Genomic DNA, 25171 nt, shown 5'->3' with positions numbered 1-25171 from the left:
TGCAAAAGCAAACATCTGTCGTGGTATGGGGTTGCATCGGTGAAATCAGCATGGGTGACTGGCATACAGTATGTGTGAAGGTACCATTGACATGGAGGCATATATTGTGATTGTACGGAAACATATATTGCCATCAAGAGGAGGTATTTCATGTGAAGTCCATGGTTATTGGATCAAGACAATGCAGGTCTCATTCCGCCTGTGCTACTACAGCGTGGTAGACACATAGTGCATATGCTACTGGCCTGCCAACAATCCACATCTGTCTCCTACTGAAAATGTATGACCAGTCAAGGCAACGGCGATCACGGACTGCCGAGCATCTGAAGTCTTATATCAAGCCAGATTGGACATCAATTGTGCTTGTAAAACTTTATCAATTAGTATCCTCAATTCCAATTAAACATAGTAATTAAAATGAAAGTTGATGTGACAGTGGTAAACATGCCTTTGTCACAACTATTTTGAGTGTGTTGTAGCCATCAAAATCAAAATTTGTTAAATTTACAAAATAAAATTAATTTGGCCAGTGAAAACACTGGAATTTTTTTCTTTGTACTTTAGCCAATTAAATATAGGTTAAAGAAAATGATCAAATAACATATTCTTGATTTTATGGCATTTCACAAAACGTCCCAACTTTTCTGGAATTGGGGTTGTAATTACAGTCAGGGTTTTAAAATCCTTCATCACTTGAATTAAGATTATAATAATTTAATTTTAAAGAACGACCACCACAAAATCAGACCTTAGCACCTATTTTTACTGTGTAAAAATAATTTATTTTACCCCCTTTGTAATTGTTAACATTTTCATAAGAAACTTTAATTTAATTGCACATTTTTTTTCTCAGTAATTAGTTACATTTATTTTGTAATTAAATCACGTTATTCTGTTACATGTAACTAGTTACTCCCTAAGACTGATCATGAGACAAAGTCAAGTCAAGTCACCTTTATTTATAAAGCGCTTTTTATTTATTAAGCAACTTTCCAATATCAAAATAGGGAAATAGTGTGTCAATAATGTAAAATGACAAGATTAAACACTCAATTTTCAGTTAAAGACAGTTCATCATTGAATTCAGTGAATGTCATCGTCCAGCTCAGTTCAGTTCTAATAGTATCTGTGCAATCAAGTCGACGATATCGCTGGAAATTAAGTGTCCCCCACTAAGCAAGCCAGAGGCGACAGCAGCAAGGAACCAAAACTCCATCGGTGACAGAATGGAGAAAAAACCTTAGGAGAAGCCAGGCTCAGTCGGGGGTCAATTCTCCTCTGGCCAGACGAACCAGCAGTTTGACTAAATGTGTAATCATTCAGTGATTTACCCCTTAAGAATCACTTGTTTTTGCCTTCATGTCAGTGTTTTTAATGAGAAGACTGTTTACCAAGAAATGTGGGTGACTGGTGAAACATTTGTAAGGAAACAATGTAACACAGCATGGGGGCTTCCGATTTGAATGTAACACAGAGACTCAAAAAGCATGTGCTGGCCCATTATATTGAATTTACAATGGCACCTTTACTATTTGTGCAATAGATATCTATTAATGTTTAGAAATTGCTAGTAAACTGTTACATTTATTTCTGGTGCACATTTTATTTGTGCCTTTTTATTAGTGAAGGTAAAGTGTAAAGTGATCCTGTGTGGTTTCTGCATGAAGCATTTCAACATCTATGTGTGCACAAAGCCAGAACAGGTTGAGTTGTTTCCCATGCTTCTCTTTAACAGATGCATTTTAGGCAAATGCATATGAATGATGTGGTATAATGACGGTGAATCACACTTTTTTCATAGCGCCTCTTTCTTTCTTTCTGTCACTGGTCTTCTTAAACACCCCTGCACTGTCAGTTAGACACTGGCTGTGTCCAAATTCAGGGTCTGCATCCTCCTTAGGATCCTTCCTACCCGGTTGAAGGAGGAGGGATCCTCCGACGTCCGCAAAACCCGGAAGTCGGTGTTTGTGAATTTGGACAGCCTACCCTTCTTTCAGTTCCCTCCCTTACCCGTTGCGCATATCCTGTCGCCTAGCAACCGTGACAGCGCCAAGCAAGAAGCGGGAAAATGGACAAACAAAGAGTTATTCTCCTCATTTTAATTCTTTTGGAAGAAATAAAGCAATTAAATAAATTAAATACTTTCTTTGCTCGTTGTCGGAGTGTTTTTTATATCAGACTACAAGACAGTCACATCCAGGTAAGCCATTATAGCCTATTTTTATTTGTTTTTAAGTATTCTACTAATTTCTCCTACAAATTCATTGAGCCGAAGCATAAACTTTAGCTTGTTTTGTCAGAGAAACTCCTCTCCCACTCCGCTACCGCTCGCTTCGTCCGTCATTACGCTCTGCCGAAAAGAATTATGGGATAGGTAGGACGGGAAAGGATCCAGGACGTATTTGTGGGCCGCATTTGAAGGATCCTACGAATTTGGACAGCCTTCGTCGCGGCGCTGTGACGTAACATCCTTCAAATGAGTACTCCGAAGGATGCAGACCCTAGGTGTTTCTCAATGTCAAGGATACGTCCTTGGCAGGACTGGTCCTTCCAAGTCACTTCCTTCAGAGGCTAGGCGAGGCTCCTCTAAGCATTCGGAGAACACGTAAATGGAACAGGCTAGCAAGTGCACGTTATTGCGTCATTACGTCAGTGAAACGGTCCGCTTTTACTCTGGACAGCTTAACTAAGTTAGTCCGGTTCAGTTAGCTATCAATAACGTAATTTCTAGAATTTATAATATCAATACGGTAGTAATACTTTTTAATACAAAAATGTTTTTTAAGTAATTTGTAAATATACTTAAGTTACATTTGAACGCATATTGCCCCGTTGGCGCTCCGATTCCGCTAACGTCCAACATTTTGAATTTTTGAGCAAGATAGCAAAGCTGCGCGCATAGGATTGTGGGTGATTTTAGCGCGCGAAGAGCGCGAAGGCTACACTTATGCATCCTTTCCTGTGTATGGGATATTTTTCGAACGAAGGACTCAGTCCTTCGTTGAAATTCCGAGGATCCTCGACATTGGAACAGTCCTTCGACGGATGTCGATGACGTAGCATCCTCGAAATTCTGGCTTCCGAGGATCCTTCCTTGACATTGAGAAACGCCTCCTTGAATTTGGCCACAGCCACTGTGTCATTCACACAGGAAGTAAGACCTGAGACACTCCCATTGCCAGTGACGGATTTTAAGAGCAACACGGTCACAAAGGGCGAGTTCAGCTGTCTTAATTGAGGATTATTCTTTGGAGCATCTTTACAGAGTAAATTAAAAGTAAGAATATGAAATTTTCTTGACTTTTATGTTCATTCTAATTTGAGTGATACTTTTGTTAGTGTACTCATATTGTTGCATATTAAAAATAGGGTCTTTGTAATAATGCCTTTTATAACATAAACATGTTTTCATGAAATGTCCAGTTTATGGTACGTCATTTTATGTATATATATGCCCATATATTGGGTAGTCTAATTAATTTTTTGAATCCTTGTTTACCTGATAAAAGTACAAAAAAAGTTTTGAAAGAGGCATAATTTGTCCCTGTGCATCTTAATCTGTGTCTGTTTTCACCAAGTAGTGTTGGAAATAAGTAAACTTTAGTTTGTTCTGGTGAAGGAAGTTACACAGGAAATGCTTGACAGCCCATCAAATTTGGGGGAAGAACAGGAAAACGTTTTTCTCACTTTACTGAATCAGTGATATTTATGTTGTGGATGCAAGCAATTTGGGAAAGAACTCAAAGTCTTAATGTGAGATAACCTCAGCTCCATGTGTTTGATAACTTTGCAGAATCTTTGGAAGATGTCGTGCCTGAAGTGCCTGAAGTACACCATGTGTGTGGTGAACTTCATCTTTTTTGTATGTATCCATTTTCAGATTGCCTTATTTTAATATACAATGGCTTTTCACACTTAGAATTGTTAATCTCAGGCCATATTCTAAACTCCGGGTTTAGCCTATATTTTAAATGTTTAAAATGTTCAGACTTTACTAAATTTTTCAAGGTTTCTCTTTGGTAAATCCCATTTTATCGTTCCTATTTACATATTTTCACTTACTGGTAGGGGCGGGGTTGACATTCTTGAAACCTCTTACCTCAAAAAAAAAAAAAAAAAGGCAAAATCTCATATATAAGCAAAATAATAATAACCTAGATAAACGCAAATTATAACACAAATTACTGAACGAATTCACAGCACGCGACCTGTTGGGCTTCTTGCAGTCTGTACCACCCAGGTTTCCCTGAATAGACAAATGGACAATTTTGCGGTCAAAGAGCGGTTTTATAAGTTGTTAATTATCCCCTCAAACACGAACACAGCATGAGCAGTGTCTAAATATTTAATGAGGTCAGTTTATGATTGGTTGTCTGCCAACTTGGTAGGCTATACTACGTTTGACACTTCAGTTTGACACTTGCTAACTGCTTCGGAGTAGAGTCTCATAACCTAGGATGTGCTGTGCTAACCCTCTTTTAAAATCACAATTTTGACACTTTGTTTTACCTGGCCTTACAGCAGGGTTTAAAAAGGCGCAGGGGAGTCCTGTAGCTATTACACTATTACACTCTATTAGACTGGAAAAGAATAAAGCACAAAGACCTTTATGTCTGTTCTTATGAGGCATACTGAAAATATAAGAAACACGTCTTCACGCTCTCTTGTTTGGTTGAATTGACCGTTACAGGTCTGTGGGGCTACCGTCTTTGGATTGGGCATCTATTTGATGACATTCTCCAGGTTCTCTTCTCTACTCCCCAGTCTTCAGGCTATGAACATCGCAAACTCACTTTTCATCATTGGGATCATTATCACCTGTGTTTCCTTCTTGGGCTTTCTTGGAGCCTTGAAGGAAAATCGTTGCCTGCTTATATCTGTGAGTCTCAAGCAGAACATTGTTAGCATCCATCACTTACACCTGCATATTCTCTGTTGTCCACTAAGCCTGATGATACACTGGGCAACTTTTGTTAATGTTGCCATCAACGGGCAACCAGGTGAGACACAGGGCCCATGACCGATCTAAAGTATCCAGATAGAAATTTGTTACCCATTCTCAGTGGGAAAGTACCCAGAAAACATTGCTGACAAAAAGCTGCCCTGTGTATCATCAGCCTAAGTTTAACTTTCTGGGCTGTTTTTAAAAAAACTCTTTGTTTGGTTGGTTTAGTTCTTCGTGCTGTTGTTCATTCTAATGTTGGCTGAGCTGGCTACTGCCTGCCTTTTACTGATGTACGAGACACAGGTAAGAAACAGGATTTGTATATGGAAACAGAGTACATGTGAGGAAAAGTTCATCAGAATGTGCTTTTTTTACTCACAGGTTAATAAATTCATTGATGACGATCTTAAGAAAGGTTTAGACAAATCCAAAAAGAGCAGAACCAATGGAACAATTGATGAAGATGACTGGGACAAAGTGCAAATGACTGTAAGGGCATCAGAATATTATGCTGTTTTTTGTTTTGTTTTTTTACGGGCACACATTTATTCTTAAATAAAAATCAATCACAGTTTTTCTTATAAATCAACAGTTTTTTTGCTGTGGAATCAATAACCATACAGAATGGGGAAAACCTGTACCAAAGTCGTGCATCAACACAATGAAACCTCAGCATTCAAATGAAACGCATTATTGGCAGCAGGTAATACTGAACTTATATCCATCTCTATATGAACTATAGCAAAACAATATTAATGAAACACAGATATATGGAGACGCACATCAAATATACACATCTGTGCAGCTGATTCAATCTTTTATCACATGTATCGTCTTGATTGTTGCATTTAGGGTTGTTTCACAAAGCTGACGACGACATTTGAAAAAAACCTCTTGAACACAGGGATTGCCGTCATTGTCATCTGCGTTATTGAGGTATGAGTTTCCATATGAGGCTTTATGTCTAGTCATAGTCACCTTTCACTTGTATGAAACCCCACATAACATTAAAAATTAAATGATTATCATTTATAGGACATCAGTTTTGTTTAGCAGCTATTGCTTTACACTTAATGCAGATCAGCATTAACTAGTGTAATATGATAAAGGTATTTTTATAAACTTGACTAAACATAATCTCTCCTCTTGTAGGTCTTGGGTATGTGTTTCTCAATGACCCTGTTCTGCCACATAAGTCGAAGCGGGTTAGCATACAAATGATCAAACACCATGTTTCCATACAGTTTGTGTTTTTAATAACTATTGTCCCACAAATACCCTAAGACAGCCAGTAAAAGACGAGATTGCTCACAGTTCTTACACGGATGCTTGGTTCTATAATATGTATATGTTATGTGTCCTCTAAGAAACAGTGGTACAGATCCATTATTATTGTAACTGCATTATTGTTATTATTTTGCATGTATAAATTATCAGAAGTGATTCAAAAAAATAAAAAACCTCCAACAGTTTTATTTTGCCTTTGGCCATCACAGCTTAAAAGGAAACTTTCTAGGGGGCTTTGGACACTGAATTCACCCACTTTCATCTGAATGTCATGTTATAAAGTCGTGGGGAAGTCGTGGCCTAATGGTTAGAGTCGGACTTGTAATCCAAAGGTTGCGGGTTACCACGACTGAGGTGCCCTTGAGCAAGGCACCGAACCCCCAACTGCTCCCCGGGCGCTGCAGCATAAATGGCTATAAATTGAATCATAAATGACTGCTCCGGGTGTGTGTTCACGGTGTGTGTGTGTGTGTGCACGTTGGATGGGTTAAATGCAGAGCACGAATTCCGAGTATGGGTCGCCATACTTGGCAGTATGTCACTTCACTTATAAAGAGAGCGTAAGATAGATTTTCCATGATGAATCATCTTTACACAAAAATGGCATATTACCCTGTATATAAAAACTGATTCTCTTTCAAGTCATTTTTTTGACCTAATATGTTCCTGTAATTGACTTATATAGACTATAATTGACTGGACTATAGAAGAACAATGCAAAGCATTTATTTCTGACCACTTCCTTTTCTGAATGGCTGTAGCAGTGACTAAACCATGTGATTTCCTAGAATATGCGCACGGTGGAAACCACACATGCTTATTTAAAACCATTTACACCATGCATGTTGTGTTTTCCTTTTCTTTTCTCTGTAAACTTAACTGAAACAGAATGAAAATGTTTTCTCTCCTTTTTGAAACATTAAGGCAAATACCAGCAATATGTGGTTGACAGAGGAAGTGCCACCAATAGCAAATCAACACTTCCTCTAGGGTTATGCACATGATGGGTGGCTTGAAATTATGCTTTCGGTTATGAAACTGCATTTAAAGTTCACCAAAGATGAAACGTTGTTGTCAACAGCATTGAAAAAAAGCTTAATGAAACCAAACATCAGAATTCAACAGTTTTATTTTAGAACAAAATCCTGTCTCCACAATATTTAAGACCCCAAAAACCTAAAAAATACTAAGATTTCCTTTACGTTTTAAAATAATTTTGTTCTTTTTTAACCATCACACAAAAAATAGAAACAAATACAATTTAAAGTAATCTTTTCTTTAAAAAAAAAAAAAGTAACTGTACACGGCAGAATACACCATTTTTCGCAAACACCCCTTAGACCTCTATATTTCATTATATTTTCTGCTCTGAAAAACGGTGGCTTGTATACCAATCTAAAGTTTCACTCTTTTGCATTTGTGTCCTTGTGCAAAAGCAGAAACTGAATCTCATATACTGATTATCTTATTTTGGGCTTAATGGAAACTATAAAAAATGTGAACAAATGAGGTGCCTGCAAAGATAAAATGGGGGGGGGGGGAGAGTATGTGTCCCACATGTATCCAGAGGGACATTAAAGCCATTAAGGCAATGCTGCAAATATCCAAAGTTGGCAGAAGTAGTTACTGTTCTAACAATCTTGGACCAGTTATGGTTTCTCATACAACAAATAAGGCTGGAATTTGGTGGGGAAAACAGTTCCTAAACCAGAGTCTAATTCTATAGAGGTTTCTCGGCTGTTTTTTAAAGCCACATAATTCATTTATAGCTTTAATTGTATCATACATCTCAATAGGACTAGCTGTGCATCCAAATCTGTACAAAAATAAACCGATAGTCTTGCTTTCTCAACCATTACGAATAGAGAAGAACATAGTGTGCCATCTACAAATGCTTGATAACGCAATTACCTCCTTTTGTACTGAGCAATATTATTACCACTGGTTTCTTAAGAAAAATCCTACACTTGGAGTACCACATCATCATTCTACAAAAGTCCAGAAGCACTTCAGCTCTGTTAATCACAGAGGAAGTGCGTAATCAAGCAGAAATATATAGAGATAGCCAGGTTTGTCTGAAACTACAACATATTAATTTCCATTAGTCACTGAGGGGATGTGAAACATGATCTTTCATGAACAAGAGACACAGAATCGCCTAGTGACTCTTCCATAGGCATCGTATTTGGAATGAGTACAGCTCAACAGGGGACCCAGCCCCATTCGAATATTGCTAGATAAGAACCAAAGCTCTGCCTTTAGTACAAGTGTCAGTTATGAATCAATAAGTTACATATATTAAGACTCCATTAAAAGGACAGATGGAAAATGTGGATCACATAAGGCCCCATTATTGTAGGTTTCAGTCAGTCCTATTGAAACCAGCTGAATGGGAGGAAAAGGAAATTTAATATTGCTATTAAGACATACTTTTGAGTGTATGGTATAAACTGAACTAACTGAAAGAAGAATACAGCATCCAGAAGCACTCCCTCACCCCATGCTGCCACAAATTTGATCTGAAGGAAATGCTACAAACTAGTCGATTAACTAGGGGTCAGCAGCTGGTCTAAACTTAGCAGCCTTAAGAAGAGTATTTTCTTTGAAAACTGCTTGAGGGCTTCAACCGGAACGCCACGTTAAAGCTGCTGTGTGACCGCGAAATAAAGACCATTTATGGACTTTGTTCTCAGACACTCAAAAATGACACTTAACTTTCAAGAAGCAAAACCAATCAACACCCTCCAAACTATCACTCAACACTATCTGAATGTAGAGCTGTTAATAAAATCACTTCAGCAGTGGTTCTTAATTCTTTTCCTGCTGATCCCCTGCTTTTTACATTTTGGAGGTCTCCATTATTTAACACACCGGTCATCAGCTCGTTAGGAGGGAGCTCTATTAACCTCTGCACTTCAGTATCTCCAAGTGTGAGTTCAAAAGCATGGGCAGCAAAGACGACCAGTTAACACTGCCACATGCAAACATAATGCATTAATTTACAAGTCAGACTGGGATGAAGTGTCTGTGCTACCAGTCTTGCTTATGGTCATCATGTGCCATTTTAGTTTAGTTCGTGAAAATTTTACTGTTTGAAAACAATCATTCGTGTTTCAATCCAGAAAGCAAATGTACTCATTTCAAAGCAACAACGAAAAAAAAGTGTATATTTGTCCTTCCCCATCACTTTTTTGTGACCACTGCTTTGTGCCATTTTCTTGGAATTTCATTAAGCTACACAATTTAAAGCTCACCGACGTAGAGAGAAAGCACAAAGGTAGGTTTTTTTTTTTTTGTTTTTTTTTAAATATCACAAAATGCACAGCACAATTATTAAGGGCACAAATCACATGTATATCCGACCAAATCTGAGACCAATATTTCCCATTTGAAAACTAACGGAATTAAAAAGATGCCAAAACTGCAATGGGCATATGATCACGTTTATGACCATGAACTGACAGCGAACCAATCTGTGAGCAGAGTCTCTGTAAATGATGTAGATTAATAGTCATCAACATTGTGCTATTGTTGGCCAATGAAGTTCAAGCAAGGAAAACAGAGAGAGAAAAAAGAAAATCTCCATGCTAGTTTGCCTGTTCTAAAGTAAAACGCTACTTTCATCTTAAAGTAAAAAAGGTAACGTGTAAGCAACCATACACCTCAAAAAAGGAGGTCATTGAGATTGTGCCGATACATTGCTGATAAGATGCTTGGATTTCGAAATCCATTAAGTGTAGTAAGAGAGCACGGTTTATTTCCTGCTTCTGTTTTAGAAAGAAGCTGGTGCAGAAAGAATCTGACATTCTCTACAGGCAGCTTTACGGAGGAGCAGCTGAAATGGAAAAGAGGAGGAAGGGAGCATGAATGAGTAGATAAATGTAATGTGTTTGACTATATGTGTGACCGATTAAGTAATTAGAGTGCTCTCAGGAATGTGTGGAATCATGAGAGGAACTCCATGCTGGGAATGATGCTGCACGGCATCTGGGAGAGGAACGGATATCGTCTCCGGCAGTCTCACAGAGGCATGAGGCGTGTGGTATGAAGAAAAAGCGGGTTCAGGTCCTCGGCGTGTACAGCACGGTGTAAAGAGGGCTCAGAGGCACTCCGCTCAATTTTTGGCAACAAATCTTGGACCTGCTCAATGCCCACCAAGATCTGAAGAACAGCAGGGATGAAACATGAGACTATTACTTAATCTGACATAACAGTGCTGGAAAACAGAGAGGGGCTCTGGTTATTCTTACCTGTGGGAAGAGAGGCCGTTCGTCGCGTTTAAATTTTAGACAGTCGATGATGAGTCTCTTCATTGATTTAGGGCAGTTACTGGATAATTTACTGAGGTCTGGAGACAAGTAGCCACGACCCACCATGAAAATAATCTACAGGAAGAGAACAACCAAAAATCATAGTTAACTTCTTCTGTGCTTCAAGGAAGAAAGTCATACAGTCAACATGAGAGTGAGTAAATGATGACAGAATTGTTATTTTGGGCTGAACAAAGTTCCATCAAAACTATTTAGAGCTTGAACAGAAAAGGAAATCTATCAAAGTGGTGGCGTATGGCTGACCTGATCGCGGTTGTTGATATTAAAATAAGGCAAAGTCCCAGACATCAGTTCATAGAGCACCACTCCATATCCGTATACATCTGACTGGAAGGTGTATGGGTTAGTGTCTTGCATTCTGATCACCTCAGGGGCCTGAAAAACAGAGTTAAACAAGCTGTACAAATATACTTCTCAATAATAAACTTCGGATTAAACTACTTCACATAAGTGGTAATCTAAGTATTAGATTTATTGATGAATGCGGTATGGAGCTGGGTGATTACTCACCATCCACAGGATGGAGCCACTAGGCTGTTCGACCTGCTGAGAGCCACTCCAGCGAGACTTTACTGTGGCCAGCCCAAAGTCACCGATCTTTACCGTCCAGCCTTCATGCAGGAAGATATCTGACACATGAGCTCAGGAGTATCATGCAGAACTCAACCTTTAGACTTCCATCTCATGCCAGTAATTTAGGTAAATCAGACTATGATGCCATCTACTGGCAGCAAATGAGTTAAATCTGATCTATCCTGCAACAGATATCTCACAATACAGACAAGAGCACTGCCAATACATTATAGAAAGGATACTATTAGATTTCAAGTCCCGATGAATGATATTCTTGGCATGAAGATAACTGTTAAGGAAAGATATATGTAGCAAATTATGTACAAAATTGAGATTTTCTACACTTCATCTACACGCTATAAATCCAAGCATTATTAATAGGTAGTACAATCATATAACATTGGAGTATTCAAGATGATGAGCTAATTTCCCATACGAGTGTGTCCTTGAGACTGAGCTGAACAAAGAGTGCCATTAAGTGCACTGTCTTCTAGTGTAAGCAGCTCCTTAAGATGTTTTTTATGAAGTTACAGGTGTTCTTTGTTATCACAAATCCAAATTACAAACAGCGCTCCACTATTACTTATTCAGGGTGCATGTACGGATCATATTTAACCACACTAGCTGATATAATAATTATAGATTACTGGTTGGCCTGAGTGTGTGGAAATGTAAGGAAATTATGCCTTTTGAAAAACACTACTATTGAAAAGTTTGGGGTTGGTATGATGCTTTCAAAAGAAGTCTCTTATGTTCAGCGAGGCTGCTTTTATTACAGTATAAAAATTTTAAAACAACAGTTTTCAATTTGATTATGTTGTAAAATCTGATTTATTTTTGTGATAGCAAAGCTGAATTTTCAGCAACCATTATTCCAGTCTTCAGTGTAACATGATCCTTCAGAATGCTTCTAATATGCTCATTTGGTGCTCAGGAAACATTTCTGATTATTATCAATGTTTTAAAACAGAGGTTTTCAGCTCTGGTCCTCGAGGTCCACTTTTCGGCAGAGTTTAGGTCTAGCCCTAATAAACACACCTGAACAAGCTGATCAAAGTCTTCAGGATCTCTAGAAAGTTGCAGGCAGGTGAATTTGATCAAGGCCGGAGCTAAACTCTGCAGGAACATGGACCTCGAGGGCCAGAGTTGCGAACCCCTGTTGTAAACAGTGGTGCTGCTTAAAATTTTTGTGGAAACCATGATTGTTTTTCAGGATTCTTTAATTAATAGAAGGTTCAAAAGAACAGTATCTATTTCAAAAAGAAATCCTCTGTTACAAATGTCTTCACTGTCACTTTTGATCAATTTAATGCATCCTTGCGGATTAAAATTTTTATTTTCTTATGCCAAACTTTTTAACAGTAGTGTACATTAACATTTTATAGAGTTTTGTTGTATTAACATCATATAATTGGCACAGCATGTAGCATAGGAATAAAAAAAAAAAAAAAAAAAAAAAAAAAACTTACTCCATGCCCTGTGCAGTCTGGCGAGCAACATCGATACGGCGCATGGTGTCAAACTTGGTCTCAGTAACATGCAAGTGGTGGTAGAGGCTGCTGCCTTCACACCACTGCGTGATAATGGCAAAATTAGGCTTCGTCATGAAGCCCATGAACAGCAGAATGTTGACATGGCGTGTTTTTCTGAGGAGCAAAGGTCTCAAATTAGTCATACTGAACAGATGATTTGAACTGGAGAATAGCTGGTAGCAGCAGATGACATTACTAATGCAGTAAACCGACATTAATGAGAACTACTGTTACATTGTTATCATCGGCAGTCTTTAAAGGTTCAGTGTACACATTTTAGCAGCATCTAGCGGTTGAGGTCGCAAATTGCATCCAACGGCTCAGTCCCCCGCTCACCCCTCCCTTTAGGGCTAAGATGCCGTCGTCTGAGGCCGCAGAGAGCAACAAGGTTCCTTTACAAAGGTAAATTAAGGAATTATACACTTAATTATTCAATAAACCGATGTCATTGCGAATATTACTGTTACTTGTTCATCATTGTGTCAGTGACGAAACGCGCTCTGTAGAGCAGTTTGTTCGTTTAGGGCTACTGTTGAAACATGGTGGCAACTTCCATGTAAGGGGACCCACGGTGTATGTTTATATAAATTGCTCATTCTAAGGTAATAAAAACATAACGGTTCATTATGTAAGGTCTTTATACTCCTCTGAAAATGTAGTTATGTATATTATATTGCATTTCTGTCTATAGATCATCCTAAATATTACACAGTACACCTTTAAATCTAGGATCGTACAGATGACGACTCACCGTAAAACCTGCATCTCATTTTTAAAGGCCTGGAGCTGCTCCGGTGTGGGCTCTGTCACTTTAAGAATCTTGATAGCCACGTCTCCATGCCACTTGCCTTTATAGACGGTCCCAAAAGAACCTGCTCCAATCCTCTTTAACATGGACACCTCCCGTGAGTGCACCTCCCAGTAGTAACTGGAGTCTCTGTAACCTCCCCGATGCTAAAAACAAAAACAAAACAAAAAACACAAACAAAAATTGGTTTTGAAAAAAAAAACATTATTGTAGCTACTTCATCTGGGCTTCCTATCAAATAAGACATACACTCACCACTTTCTTTTTATCATCAGATGAGGATTGCTTTCGTTCCTTGGGCTCAGAAGGGGATTTGGGGGGTCTTCTTCCTGGTGACCCTAGGTGGGGTGGGCTAGTGGAAGGCTTGGGAGAGGACTCTTGCCCTGTGGACAACACTAGAATATGAAGGCCAGTTCACACACATGGAGATGTGTAGTTATTTGTGCCATTGGATAAGAAATGGATAAGAAACAAAAATGTATGTAGTGTAATGTGGGTGCGTAAAAAAAATGAACGTGTGCTCTTTTGAGAGACGGGTAGTCAAAGTGGAAAAAATGAAAAAAAACAAAAACAAACAACTCACCCATCGTGCTGATTTTGAATGACTCCTGAATGAGAATGGGGGGGGGAAAAATGAATAAATACATGCGATGGAGGACAGATGATCAAGGAGGCATGCAGAACCTCCACTGTCATATTCTGTGAAGTAACATATCTTTACATTTCATGTCTAGCCAAGCTAATACTCCAGACAAAGGAACAGTTCACCCAAAAATGCATTTCCTCACCCTGTTTTAAATTCAAATCTGCATGACTTCCTTTCTTCTATGGAACACAAAAACAGAAGTGTAGCAGAATGTTGACACTGCTCTTTTCTATGCAAACTTTTTAAATGCTGGTTTTCTGGTTTCAGATACTGACAGCCACTTTCATTGTATGGAAAATAGCAGTGTGAAAACTTTGTCTAACGTCATCACCTTTTGGGTTCGACAGAAAAAATACAATTTTGGTGCAAAGAGGGTGACTTTCATTCATGGATGAACTGTTCTTGGCAACAAAAAATGAGAAAACATATGTGGACTTGATGAGCCTCTAGTCCGGTCTCTAACCTCCATGAGGCCAGCAGCGCCAGGCTCTAGCGTGCTGACCATGTGGACGTTGGGGGTTGATGTGGAGCGATGCCTCTGGAGAGACTGACCGTCCTCTCCTCGCATAATCAAACGGAAACTTGATGTTGTAGACAGCAGTTCCTCTCTAAAAGGGGTAAAAAAAAAAAAAAAAAAACACATGTCGGCTAGTGCATTTCCTCTAGAGGATCAACAAGTTAATGTATTTATAGGTGAAGTTAAAGAGTACCCAGGAGAATCTGAAGTTAAGGGAATGTCGCTCTGTGAAATGGAATTGGTGGCCGGATATATCAATATCGAAGGGCAGTCTTCTGTATTAGGAGCACACCTGAGAGCAACAGAGCACCAGTTGACAGTGGTGTAATGCAACGAAGTAATAATACTTCGTTACAGTACTTAAGTATTTGTTGGGAGTATCTGTACTTTACTTGAGTTCTTATATTTCTGCCAACTTTCACTTTTACTCCACTCCATTTCCTAATTAAAATGTATACTTTTACTCCGATACATTACCAGAAAGCATATTCGTTACTTACTACAAAATAAAGTCGGAAGACTGCAAGCAAGCATGTTTGATGAATCAGTGGTCTGGCGCTTGCAAGTTAGACTCCTAAAAACACCTTTGCTCACGTGCAAACAAGTGTGCATACAACGGCGGATGATTTATTTCTCACTCAAGTCGAGGCTGGGGTGTGCTGTGCGATATACAGTCTATCGTCTGCTATAATATGGTAAGTGTTGTTGTAATGATGTGCGATCTGACATCAAGTATATCACCAAAATCACACACAATCTATCAAAGATTTATTGTACAGCTGATTGTACACGTGATTTATTGTACAGCTATTAAAATTCAAGGCATTCTAAATTGTACAAAAAAGCTTCTGTATGCTTTTTCTATTTATATAATTTAATATAGTTAACTTAATCTATAGCACACAAAGTGTGACATTTTTTTCTTCAGATATCAGCGTGATAAATGTAATAATCATTTTATACAAGTTTAATAAAGTTAGCATCAACTGACTTAAAACTGTTTTTGCTCAATTTTGCTAACGAAAATAGTTCCAAACCAAGATCCTAGCACTGTTTTGCATCTCTGAGCAACGGACCGTGTTTACTTATTGAATGAATCAGCGTTTGAACAAATCGGTTGAATAAATGATTGAGTGATTCACTCAAAGGGTTAGTTCACCCAAAAATGAAAAACTCACCCAACATGAGGTGAGTAATTAATGACAATTCTTTTTGGGTGAACTATCCCTTTAACAGTCAAATGCTTTGTTCCTGATTGAATCAGCCGTTTGAATGAATCGGTTGAATCTCAATGACTCGTTCATTAACAGTCACTTGCTGCCACCTACTGGCGGTTTAAATTTCACATTTCAACTATTTTTTTTTTCATGTTTTAAAGGTGGGGTATGTATTTTTTCAAAAACGCTTTAGAAAACAAGTCGGGGCCAAGTACCAAAACAAACTTGTAGCTAATCAGCAGTAAGGGGCGTGTCTACTCGTGATGTGGAGGAGAGAGCGCTCAGTGAACAGGATGAACATTAGCCGAGCTGAGCGAAAGATAAGAGATGGCGGATAAAAAAACAAAAGAGGAAAATGTCTGCGGAACAAAAGAAGGCCTACACCGGATGCGACAGTTGTCGTGTCGCACCAGCTAAAGTCTGTCTACACTGGACGCGACAAAGCGACCGTTGAAAATCATTTGAAATGTGTCAATACGTAGAAATATATAGAATGCGGCAGCAGTTTACTGTCGGGATCCAGTGTAGACAGCATTATTAATGGTTTTAATGAGTTCTATAGTATTTTGTCGTGTCGCACCGCTCGCGTCCGGTGTAGACATGGTGTTACAATAAGTAGGACCCGTGTAAATATCAGATCAGCTTTCCAGCGCTGGAGAGAACTGAAGGAGCTGGAAGGCCTGCGATCGGACACGGAGATTGCTTTGTTTCTTCTCGATAGGTGAGTAACATTGGTTTTGCTTTATTTCACAGAACTAATCGTTGACTTGGTTGCGTAACATAACGTATGTGTGGGGTGGAGCTATCAAAAAAGGGGCGTAGGGGCACGTTTTTTTTGGTGATTTCAAATATCAACATTGGCTGCCAGAAATCACTTACCCCACCTTTAAATCATTTCAAATTACCAGTATTCAAAGTTTTAGGTTTAAAATTAAGCACTATTTATGCATCTGTAACTGCAGGTTAAATGCATCCATGTCCCCTCTGAGATACATTAAACTGTAAATGCCATTTCAGATGCAGATTCCAAAAATGCTTATGTTGGAATGAAAGACACCAAGTACCAGATGAAGTACTTCTTATTCTTAGCCAAAGATAGAAAATTGAAGAAAGATTTGAAACTGAACACAATCTGGCTACTCAAGCGGTGTATGAACATATGCTCCTTTTCCATTTTGTAAGTGTTTAATATAAAAAAAATATGCTTTTCATACGAGAATAAATATCACATACTTTAAGACTTTTAGTAATATTCTAAACAGTGACTTCAACTTCTACTAAAGTCATTTTCTGCTAAGATATCTGTACTTTTACTCGAGTATGGCTTTTCAGGTACTTTATCCACCACTGCCAGTTGAGGTACAAAAATGACGACAAGCACACATAAACAGACAATTTCATTCGGAACATACCGTTTTGTCACGGTGTCCATATCCACACATACTGTAGGGACTTTACTGCTGCAGTGCTGGTGAAATTTATACCCACACGTCTGACACCTGAAGCCGTTGAACAAGAACTTGTGGCAGAAGTCACAGTAAGCTAATTTAAAGAATGTTTTACGTACCTGTGAAAACAAGATTATGCCATTTAAGTGTGATGCTGATTTGGTGACTCGTAAGTTCATGATGATATGTTAATGTTCATCTCCATTCAAAAGTCTGAGGTCAGTATGGTTTTTTAAATAATACTTTTACTCAGAGGGGTTTAATTAAACTGATCGAAAGTGACAGTAAAGAAATATATGCTACTCTTTCACAGTTTCTATTCATCAAAGAATCCTGAAAAAAAATATGTATCACGGTGTCCACAAAAATATCAAACAGCAGAAATGTTTTCAACATTGAGAAATCTTCCTCAGCATATTAGAATGATTTCTGAAGGCTCATAGGACACTGAAGACTAAAATGACTACTGAAAATTCAGATTTGCCATCACTGGAGTAAATTACATTTTAAAATTAGAAAATAGTCATTTTAAAAACATAATATTTCAGAATGGTACTGTTTTTTTAATCAAATAAATTCAGCCTTTTATTTTTTTTAAATGCAATAATAGAGCATAATTCATGCAATAGCATAAATTGATGTTAACCTCAAACTTGAAATTAACCTAAAATTAGCTAAAAATTAAATCTATTAGAACGTTAGAGCTGTGGTGCAAAATAAATATAAAAAATAAGCATACAATGTATTAATATGAACCAAGATTAATAATTGCTGTGGAATGTTGTTCATTTTTAGGTTCATCATAACTAGTGAATTTTCTAATGTTACAAATTTAAATTTATTGTAAGGTGCAGAGCATGATCTGTGTTAAAATAATCTGTACTTGCTTGCCATAATCATCCCACATACACTTTACAGATTATTTGCTGCAAATATTTTCCAGTACATCAACAGTAACAAAAACCTCCCCTCAAAAAAACTGAGGGCCTAAAAATGAGAACCTAGCTTTGCTGACTCTGACTCTGTTGTGCAAGTACACTTACGAAGTTGTGCATGGTAAGAGGAACATCATCCAGCACTTCTACCAGAAGCTCTTCCCCTACGAGGGGTGTGATGTCAGTGTCCCATTCTGTAAGTCTCTTCCGGCTGGCCAAAAGAAGAACAAAGTCAAAACAACTGAGTATAGCCTTACTAAGGACAGATTTTTTCATTTTAACAGCCAAATTCTTAGGCACACCTACCCTTCAAGAAGGCGAAAGACAGCACAGCAATCCTGGCTTAGGCCTCTGACTTTCAGGGCTTTATCTAGGCTATCATAGACAGTTTGCCCAGGCCGAACATTTACCTGAACACATGGTCACACAGTGCTATCAAGGTGTGATCACAAACACATGTCTAATTACCAATATATACATACTCAGGTTATATTAGCTATTCCAAATCTTTGTTAATAACAATAAAAGGCATTTTAAACAAGTCAGACTCCAGTATATGAACCCTCACCACCGTCCGCTGCTTGTTGGGGAGGTAGACCCGAATGGTGCCCCCACCTCGGGGTGTGTCATCCGGGCTGGTTTCCCCCGAGGAGGAACAGGAGGAGGTGTTGGACATGGTGTCTCCAAAGGGGCAGTGAGGGACTGGCAGCACTGACACTCAGTCGGCCACAAGAAAGAGTTAAACACCAGGGCAAAGCAGGAAGAAGCCCTCATCTGGAGCCTGTGATGGAAAACAGTGCGTCTATATATATATATATATATATATAAATAAAAATCTCCCTCACACCTATATGCGATTGTTGCTGAATATTTGACATTTTCAAAAAACATGTATTCAACATTAATTGCATTTATTCAATTTCAGAATTCATTCAAATGTTTATTCAAAGCTGAAAGTATTTAGCCTAATTAAAGAGAACAACCTGGTAATAACACATTCTAAATTGGTTGCCAGTTGAATTTCCAATTCAAATTTCAGCACTAAAACACTGCAGGCGTGGTCATTTGAAATTACACTGTATTGAGAAAAAGCAAACTGATAACTCAGAATCATATGTCAGTGGAGCTTGTAAGTGCGTAAATAAATCCTAGTTCCTACACTGGTCGTTTAGTGTGATAAAACAAATATGAAACAGATGTAGAAGGAAATGCCCCAAATAAACATATCCAATCTCATTCAAACTCCTTTCAACATTTTAGTCTATAATTATAGACTATAATTTAAGTCTTAAGGCTATCAAACTCTAAAATGAAGCCATTTAATACAGACACGTAGGCACAAGTACTTCAGATTGAACATTTTATGATATTTAATGCAGTATACAATCTTCGCAACCTTAAACCACAAGTATTGTGCATACTGGAAACCACTGCAGTTGCACCATCATGCAAACCTTCATTGGTGTTGTACAAATATACTACAGCGGCAAAAGAGCATGTAATAAATAACCAAATACAGATCTTACACTTACATCCCCCAATATAATCACACACACACATTATTATAAACACACACACACACACACACTTTTAGAAACTTGCCATAAACATACACGTATAACAGTATATATGTGTGTGTGTGTGTATATGAATGAATGAAGGGTTTGGTTCCAAAACGCGATAAACGCCATTAAAAAAAAATTAAAATAAACTTTGTGATTAACAAAAATTAGGGCTGCAAGATAAATCGCATGTGATTGTCACACACACACACTTCTAAAACAGCAAAGAATATACACACAGACGCACACTATTTAAATTTCCACGACATTGTTTTATATATATAAATTATATCTTAAAAAAATCCCATTTCTAAACCAGTCCTCTGTGATCAATCCTTGTTCAAAAGCGCTTAGAAAGGCAAAGCAACACCCCATCATTTCATGTCACATCTGCAGTATAAACGCAGGATAGAGAATGATAAAGATGTTTTACACGAACACCTCCCTCCTGAAAGTGTAACCACAGAAATGTGCAGCAGCCTGCAATGAAGATGAGCTGGCTGGGTTTAGCTAAGTGTGATGTGCCTGATCATTTGATCTGCTCTTTTACTATCATCACAGGCCATGCACTCCTAGCTTGTTCAATTTACCAAGACTTAATATTATGACTGAAGATTAAAAGCATATTAGCTAAATATAGGTCCTTAAGTCCTGTCAGGTGCCTTTTTCGTGCTGAAGGAGGGAATGCTGTTTTCATAAAGCGGAAAGGGAATAGACGACTAGCTGCTAGCTAGCTAGTGTTGCTAATGCTGTCTAAAAGTTGAAAAATTTGTCTTAATTCGAATTTTGCAGCCGCGGCGGTATGAACTAACGCGATTTACACCTGCGAGTAATATTTCTGTAAACTACGCAGCCCGTTCGCGAGACTCTCTTAGCATTTTTCGCTTCAGAGTAAATACTCACCTGAGACAGCCATCTTGAATTGTCTCAGTCTCAAGTCTCAGCAAAGAATTTCAGGGAAAGCGGAACAGCGAAAGCTCGCGCTCTGATTGGATGAGAGCTGTGAATCGAGCCACTGATTGGTCATCTATTGTGGTACTTAGTAGCAAGGGAATGAGAAAGGGGCGTGTGCTGCGGGTATCGAATGTGAAGTATTTCCAAGCATTAAAGAAACCTACACAGCTGCTACATACATTCTATATATACTGTTCAAAATGGTTATGTTTGTTAACAGTTTAAAGCAAAACTCCGTTTAAATATTCAATACAAGCCCATTCATAAGGAATAATGACAAGCAATAAAAGCATAATACAAAACATACGAATGTTCAGGTGACTCTGTATAAAACATTTAATTAGTGACAACATTATAATATTGAAAGAATTCATCCATCTTTTTAAATGTCACAACTAAATGTAAAAAAGGCAGCTATGTCGGTGGAATTACATTGAAAATGTCCATTTTGCCGGTTTCTCATGAGTACATTGGGCTATTCCACACTTAAGAATTTCCTCTTTTTGGCAGTGCGTGTGTAAGAATGGAGTCGCCACTCAACATCTGCTGTAGCCTCGTTCTCCAGTGTGCCGAGCTTGATCATGTACACTGAAAAAAGAAGATTAAACACAAATGAATAATGCGCAGAGAACATAAGTGCCTTTTCTGCATTGCTATCAATTAATCTAAACCCAAAAAACAGAGCTGCTTACATTTCATCTCAAATCTGGGTCCAACCTCTGTCAACTCAACGTTCTTGTGATCGGTTTTCTTGTAGGTATGGTGTCTGCAATATACAAAGTCATTAAAACCAATCTTCTTAATTAGACTCAAAACCTTTTGAGTTCTAACAGATCTCTCACCTGTAAGAGATGAAATCATCTGTATTTGCAAATGTAATAACACGTCTGCTATCCTCTTTGGGTACAGGAAACAGATACTTTAGGATGTTAGAGACCTAGAGAGGAAAAAAAAATATTTTGCTTTCAGCTTAACACATAAATTCCATTACTAAACCAAGAAGCTTTTCAGGAGCCTTTATAAAGTCACATGGAGCTTTAAAAAAGAAAAACTCTTTCTATCACATATGGTAAGACAATAATTGTTTATTTTATTAAAATAGGAAATTGAATATTAAACACTTTACACTACCCTTCAAAGAAGTCACTTACACTAACCAAGTCTGCATTTATTAAATAGCAATACTGTGAAATATTACAACTTAAAATAACTCTTAATATAAAATGTAATTTATTTCTCTGATGGAAACGCTAAATTTTCAGTCTTCAGTGTCACATGATTCTTCAGAAATCATTCAATCATTCAAACATTTCTTTTCAATATTAAGCAATTGTGCTACTCAATATTTTTGTGGAATCTCAGCAACATTTTTAAGGATTCTTTAATAAATTGAACATTTAAAAGTACAGCTGCATTTATTTGAAATATAATTATTTTGTAATATTATAAATGTCTTTACTGGTCTTTACTTTACTTCCAACAATTTTATGCATTTTTGCATAAAAGAATAAAATCATTACATTTGTTTAAAACATATTACTGACCCTTTTGAATGGTCATGTGGATGAGAAACTAAATTTATTATTGTTTCCAAGGACACCAGAAGTTATTTCCTGTATAACTCACCCTTCGGCCAAGACGTGACGTGAAGTTGTGGAAGATGAGGTGAGGGAAGGCCTCGGACATGGTGCCAATGTCTGGAACATCATGTCTCATTACCACATTATACAATGTGAAGTAGGCTGTCGGTCCAAAAGGAAGGTGACACACCACCAAACTATCTGCAGAAGACATAATGTAATGAAATAAAAGATCTAATGTACCTAAAGTAAACTGGATATGCAATTAAAGAGATTTAAAAAATAATAATAAATCATAATATACCAAATGTTTACCAAGTGTTGATACACTGTGCACTAAAACAGGAAACAGATGAAAACTATAACAGTCCATACCTGGTTGGCCTCTGGTCTCGTGAACTATGACAAGATCACTGACATTATTAGCTTTGCACGAATGTACTAATGTTTTAACTTCATGGTTTCCTCTGTTCATACGCTGGGCCCCTGGAAACATCAGCTTCATTTCCTGCAAAAAAGAAAAGAAAAAAAAGAATGTCACCTAAATAAACCACAACCACTGATAGACGATGGTTTCCCTTGCGTCATTATGGTAACATGAACATACAAAACATCAGATTAGACGTAAAACTACATGCATTCACACACTTTATCCTTACTTTCGAATATGAACAAGATTTAACATACTTTGGCAAACATCTTGAGTCTAGAGCTGGGGTCTCTGGATGTTGTGACCATAACTTTGGGGTCTTCCACTCCTGCCCATTTGTACTCATCATCCATATGAGAACTAACACCTATATAATATCACAAAATATGTTTACATATGGTAGCAGATAAAACAGGATTCCAACATAAGTGACAGATAAAATTGTCACCTTCTCCACCCTCATCATCAAACTCCAACAGTTTCTGTATGTCTAAAGCCTCCTTCCGAACTTCGGTGGGTAAAAGACGATTTTCTGCAAATTATATGAACAGCGTGAAATGAGAAGCGGTCAAGCGCAATATATATCAGATAGGTTAGGAGAGTTTGATAAGGTGATTAAGATATGGCTGGAGTCTCACCATCTAAAGCTGATTTGAGCTTCTGTTTTTTCTCTTCAATAGTGTACAGTCTGTCCTCTTGTGCTTTTCTGTACAGGTATTCCTTTCTCAGTCTCACCTCTCGCCGCAGCTACAGCACAAAATACAGTTCAGAAACAATATGAATTGTAGGGAATACACTACTGTTCTTACTGTCAGCAAGATTTTTTTATGTTTTTAAAAGGAGTCTTGTATGCTCACCTAGCTGTCCAGAAAATAGATTTACAGACTACAGTAAAAAAAGCAGTCATATTGTGAAATATTATTACAAATTAACACTGTTTTCTATTGTTTTTAAATGTAATTTAGTCCTGTGATTGCAAAGCCGAATTTTCAGCAGTCATTACTCCAGTCTTCAGTGTCAATTAATCCTTCAGAAATCACACTAATATGATGATTAGGTTTTCAAGAAACATTATTATTATTATTATTATAAATCTTGAAAGCAGCTGATTAATACACTTGTGAAAAGCGTGACATTTTACAGGATTCTTTGATTAACAAAGTTGTAAAAACATATTAGAAATCTTTTGTAGCATTACAAATGAATATACAGTCACTTGTGATCAATTGCATCCTTGTTCAATAAAAAATTATTTCCATTAAAAAAATAATAATAAAATCTTACTAAACCTACATTTATGCCCTAAACTGCAAAAGATAAATAATAGTTAGCAACGTAGCTACCAAGACATGACAAGTGGTACTTTATTCCCATAGAACCTGAAAGTCATAATGTGGCTAAGACAAAGAATATTTAGGCAATTAGTTTAAAAAAAGTTAGTTGACATTTTTTATAACAAATAACACTGTTAATGTGTGTTCATCTATCCATCACACTTAATGGTGTACTACTAACGTTACACAAACAGGAAAGCAATGATAAACTACTGCTCTATGTAGCGCGAGAGAATTCACGTTCAGCCACGTTAAAAGAATTACAAGCAAAACTAAAATACGTCAAACTATTTTGAGTTTATCAGGATAATTTAAATGCATTGTGTTGCACTTACCATTTTGAACAACTACACGTGAAGTTCTTCTTCTTCTTCTTCTTCTTCTTCTTCGATTTTATGGCGGGTAGCACCAACATTGAGGTGCATTATCGCCACCTACTGTATTGGAGTGTGAACCAGCGTTTACCCTTTTTATGTAATAAAAAACAAAATTGGAAAACGTCTATTATAACCCCAACTTTTAAGGCCGGATCAGTTGCCGAGGTTCAGAATTATAGACCAATTTATATACTTCCTGCAATCTCAAAAATTTTGGAAAAGTTGGTAGCTGAACAACTTATTAACTATTTAGAAAAACATCTACTTCACTCTAAACAGTTTGGTTTTAGGCCTAAGTATTTGACAGAAATGGCAAACTGCTTTCTCACAGAATTTATTATTTATTAATTTATTTCAAAAGGCAATAGAGACAGTTAACAATTTTAAATATTTAGGTGCTATTTTAGATTCTCATTTGAAATTTGATATGCATGTAAAGAGGTTGTGTAGAACAATCAGAATATTTTAATTGTTTTTACATGATTAGACTGTATATATCACTAAAAGCAGCAAAGTTATACATGCATGCAATGGTCTTTTCTCATTTATCTTATTGTGTGACGGTTTCTCATCTGACTATCAGACCTGTTAGATCAATACTAAACATTTTGGATAAGAAACCAAATAGATGGCATCATTGTAATATTTTACAAAAATATAGTTGCTTAGTTTTGAAAATTTTAGAAATTTGTCTC

General features: G+C 37.4%; 3 protein-coding genes across 6 annotated transcripts; 1 reads left to right on the top strand and 2 right to left on the bottom strand.

Moving 5' to 3' along the window:
• Positions 1-1842: 1842 nt before the first annotated feature.
• On the top strand, positions 1843-7114 carry LOC306870203 (leukocyte surface antigen CD53-like). The gene is made up of 9 exons (XM_079417326.1): positions 1843-1868; positions 3132-3277; positions 3794-3862; positions 4691-4879; positions 5174-5248; positions 5327-5434; positions 5538-5648; positions 5798-5881; positions 6098-7114. Exons 3-9 carry the CDS (start codon positions 3806-3808, stop codon positions 6164-6166), a joined length of 693 nt encoding a protein of 230 aa, XP_079273452.1. The 5' UTR covers positions 1843-1868; positions 3132-3277; positions 3794-3805; the 3' UTR covers positions 6167-7114.
• LOC306870200 (serine/threonine-protein kinase A-Raf-like) lies at positions 6404-20746 on the bottom strand. 4 transcript variants are annotated; one of them, XM_079417322.1, is made up of 16 exons: positions 20705-20744; positions 18808-19020; positions 18546-18649; positions 18348-18450; positions 17269-17423; positions 14833-14931; positions 14586-14730; positions 14060-14084; positions 13732-13859; positions 13420-13622; positions 12606-12782; positions 11379-11425; positions 11074-11192; positions 10807-10938; positions 10483-10617; positions 6404-10393 (listed from the first exon to the last, which is right to left on the bottom strand). In XM_079417322.1, exons 2-16 carry the CDS (start codon positions 18913-18915, stop codon positions 10253-10255), a joined length of 1821 nt encoding a protein of 606 aa, XP_079273448.1. In that variant the 5' UTR covers positions 18916-19020; positions 20705-20744; the 3' UTR covers positions 6404-10252. The 4 variants fall into 4 exon arrangements, with proteins under 4 accessions (XP_079273448.1, XP_079273447.1, XP_079273449.1 ...); XM_079417321.1 differs by having other exon boundaries at positions 7345-10393; positions 13732-13871; XM_079417323.1 differs by lacking the exon at positions 14833-14931 and having other exon boundaries at positions 7345-10393; positions 13732-13871; positions 20705-20746.
• LOC306870202 (U3 small nucleolar ribonucleoprotein IMP4-like) lies at positions 20705-24499 on the bottom strand. The gene is made up of 9 exons (XM_079417325.1): positions 24435-24499; positions 23404-23512; positions 23214-23297; positions 23023-23132; positions 22711-22843; positions 22382-22536; positions 21598-21692; positions 21448-21521; positions 20705-21343 (listed from the first exon to the last, which is right to left on the bottom strand). Exons 1-9 carry the CDS (start codon positions 24435-24437, stop codon positions 21231-21233), a joined length of 876 nt encoding a protein of 291 aa, XP_079273451.1. The 5' UTR covers positions 24438-24499; the 3' UTR covers positions 20705-21230.
• Positions 24500-25171: the final 672 nt, after the last annotated feature.

The sequence above is a fragment of the Barbus barbus genome (genome assembly GCF_936440315.1).
Source record: "Barbus barbus genome assembly, chromosome: 5".
Classification (NCBI taxonomy): Eukaryota; Metazoa; Chordata; class Actinopteri; order Cypriniformes; family Cyprinidae; genus Barbus; species Barbus barbus.
The sequence above is the reverse complement of the archived record's forward strand: the minus strand, read 5'-3'. Positions and strand labels throughout refer to the sequence as shown.

Excerpts from the sequence above, each read along its gene's own strand:
- LOC306870203 (XM_079417326.1), top strand. The coding sequence starts at position 3,806 with ATGTCGTGCCTGAAGTGCCTGAAGTACACCATGTGTGTGGTGAACTTC. Across the intron at positions 5,249-5,326 it reads TACTGATGTACGAGACACAG|GTTAATAAATTCATTGATGA; the intron begins GTAAGAAACAGG and ends TTTTACTCACAG. Across the intron at positions 5,435-5,537 it reads GGGACAAAGTGCAAATGACT|TTTTTTTGCTGTGGAATCAA; the intron begins GTAAGGGCATCA and ends ATAAATCAACAG.
- LOC306870200 (XM_079417321.1), bottom strand. The coding sequence starts at position 18,915 with ATGTCCAACACCTCCTCCTGTTCCTCCTCGGGGGAAACCAGCCCGGAT. Across the intron at positions 18,451-18,545 it reads GTCTTTCGCCTTCTTGAAGG|CCGGAAGAGACTTACAGAAT; the intron begins GTAGGTGTGCCT and ends TCTTTTGGCCAG. Across the intron at positions 14,731-14,832 it reads TTAACTTCAGATTCTCCTGG|AGAGGAACTGCTGTCTACAA; the intron begins GTACTCTTTAAC and ends TACCCCTTTTAG.
- LOC306870202 (XM_079417325.1), bottom strand. Across the intron at positions 22,537-22,710 it reads CGAGACCAGAGGCCAACCAG|ATAGTTTGGTGGTGTGTCAC; the intron begins GTATGGACTGTT and ends TGTCTTCTGCAG. Across the intron at positions 21,522-21,597 it reads GATGATTTCATCTCTTACAG|ACACCATACCTACAAGAAAA; the intron begins GTGAGAGATCTG and ends TGTATATTGCAG.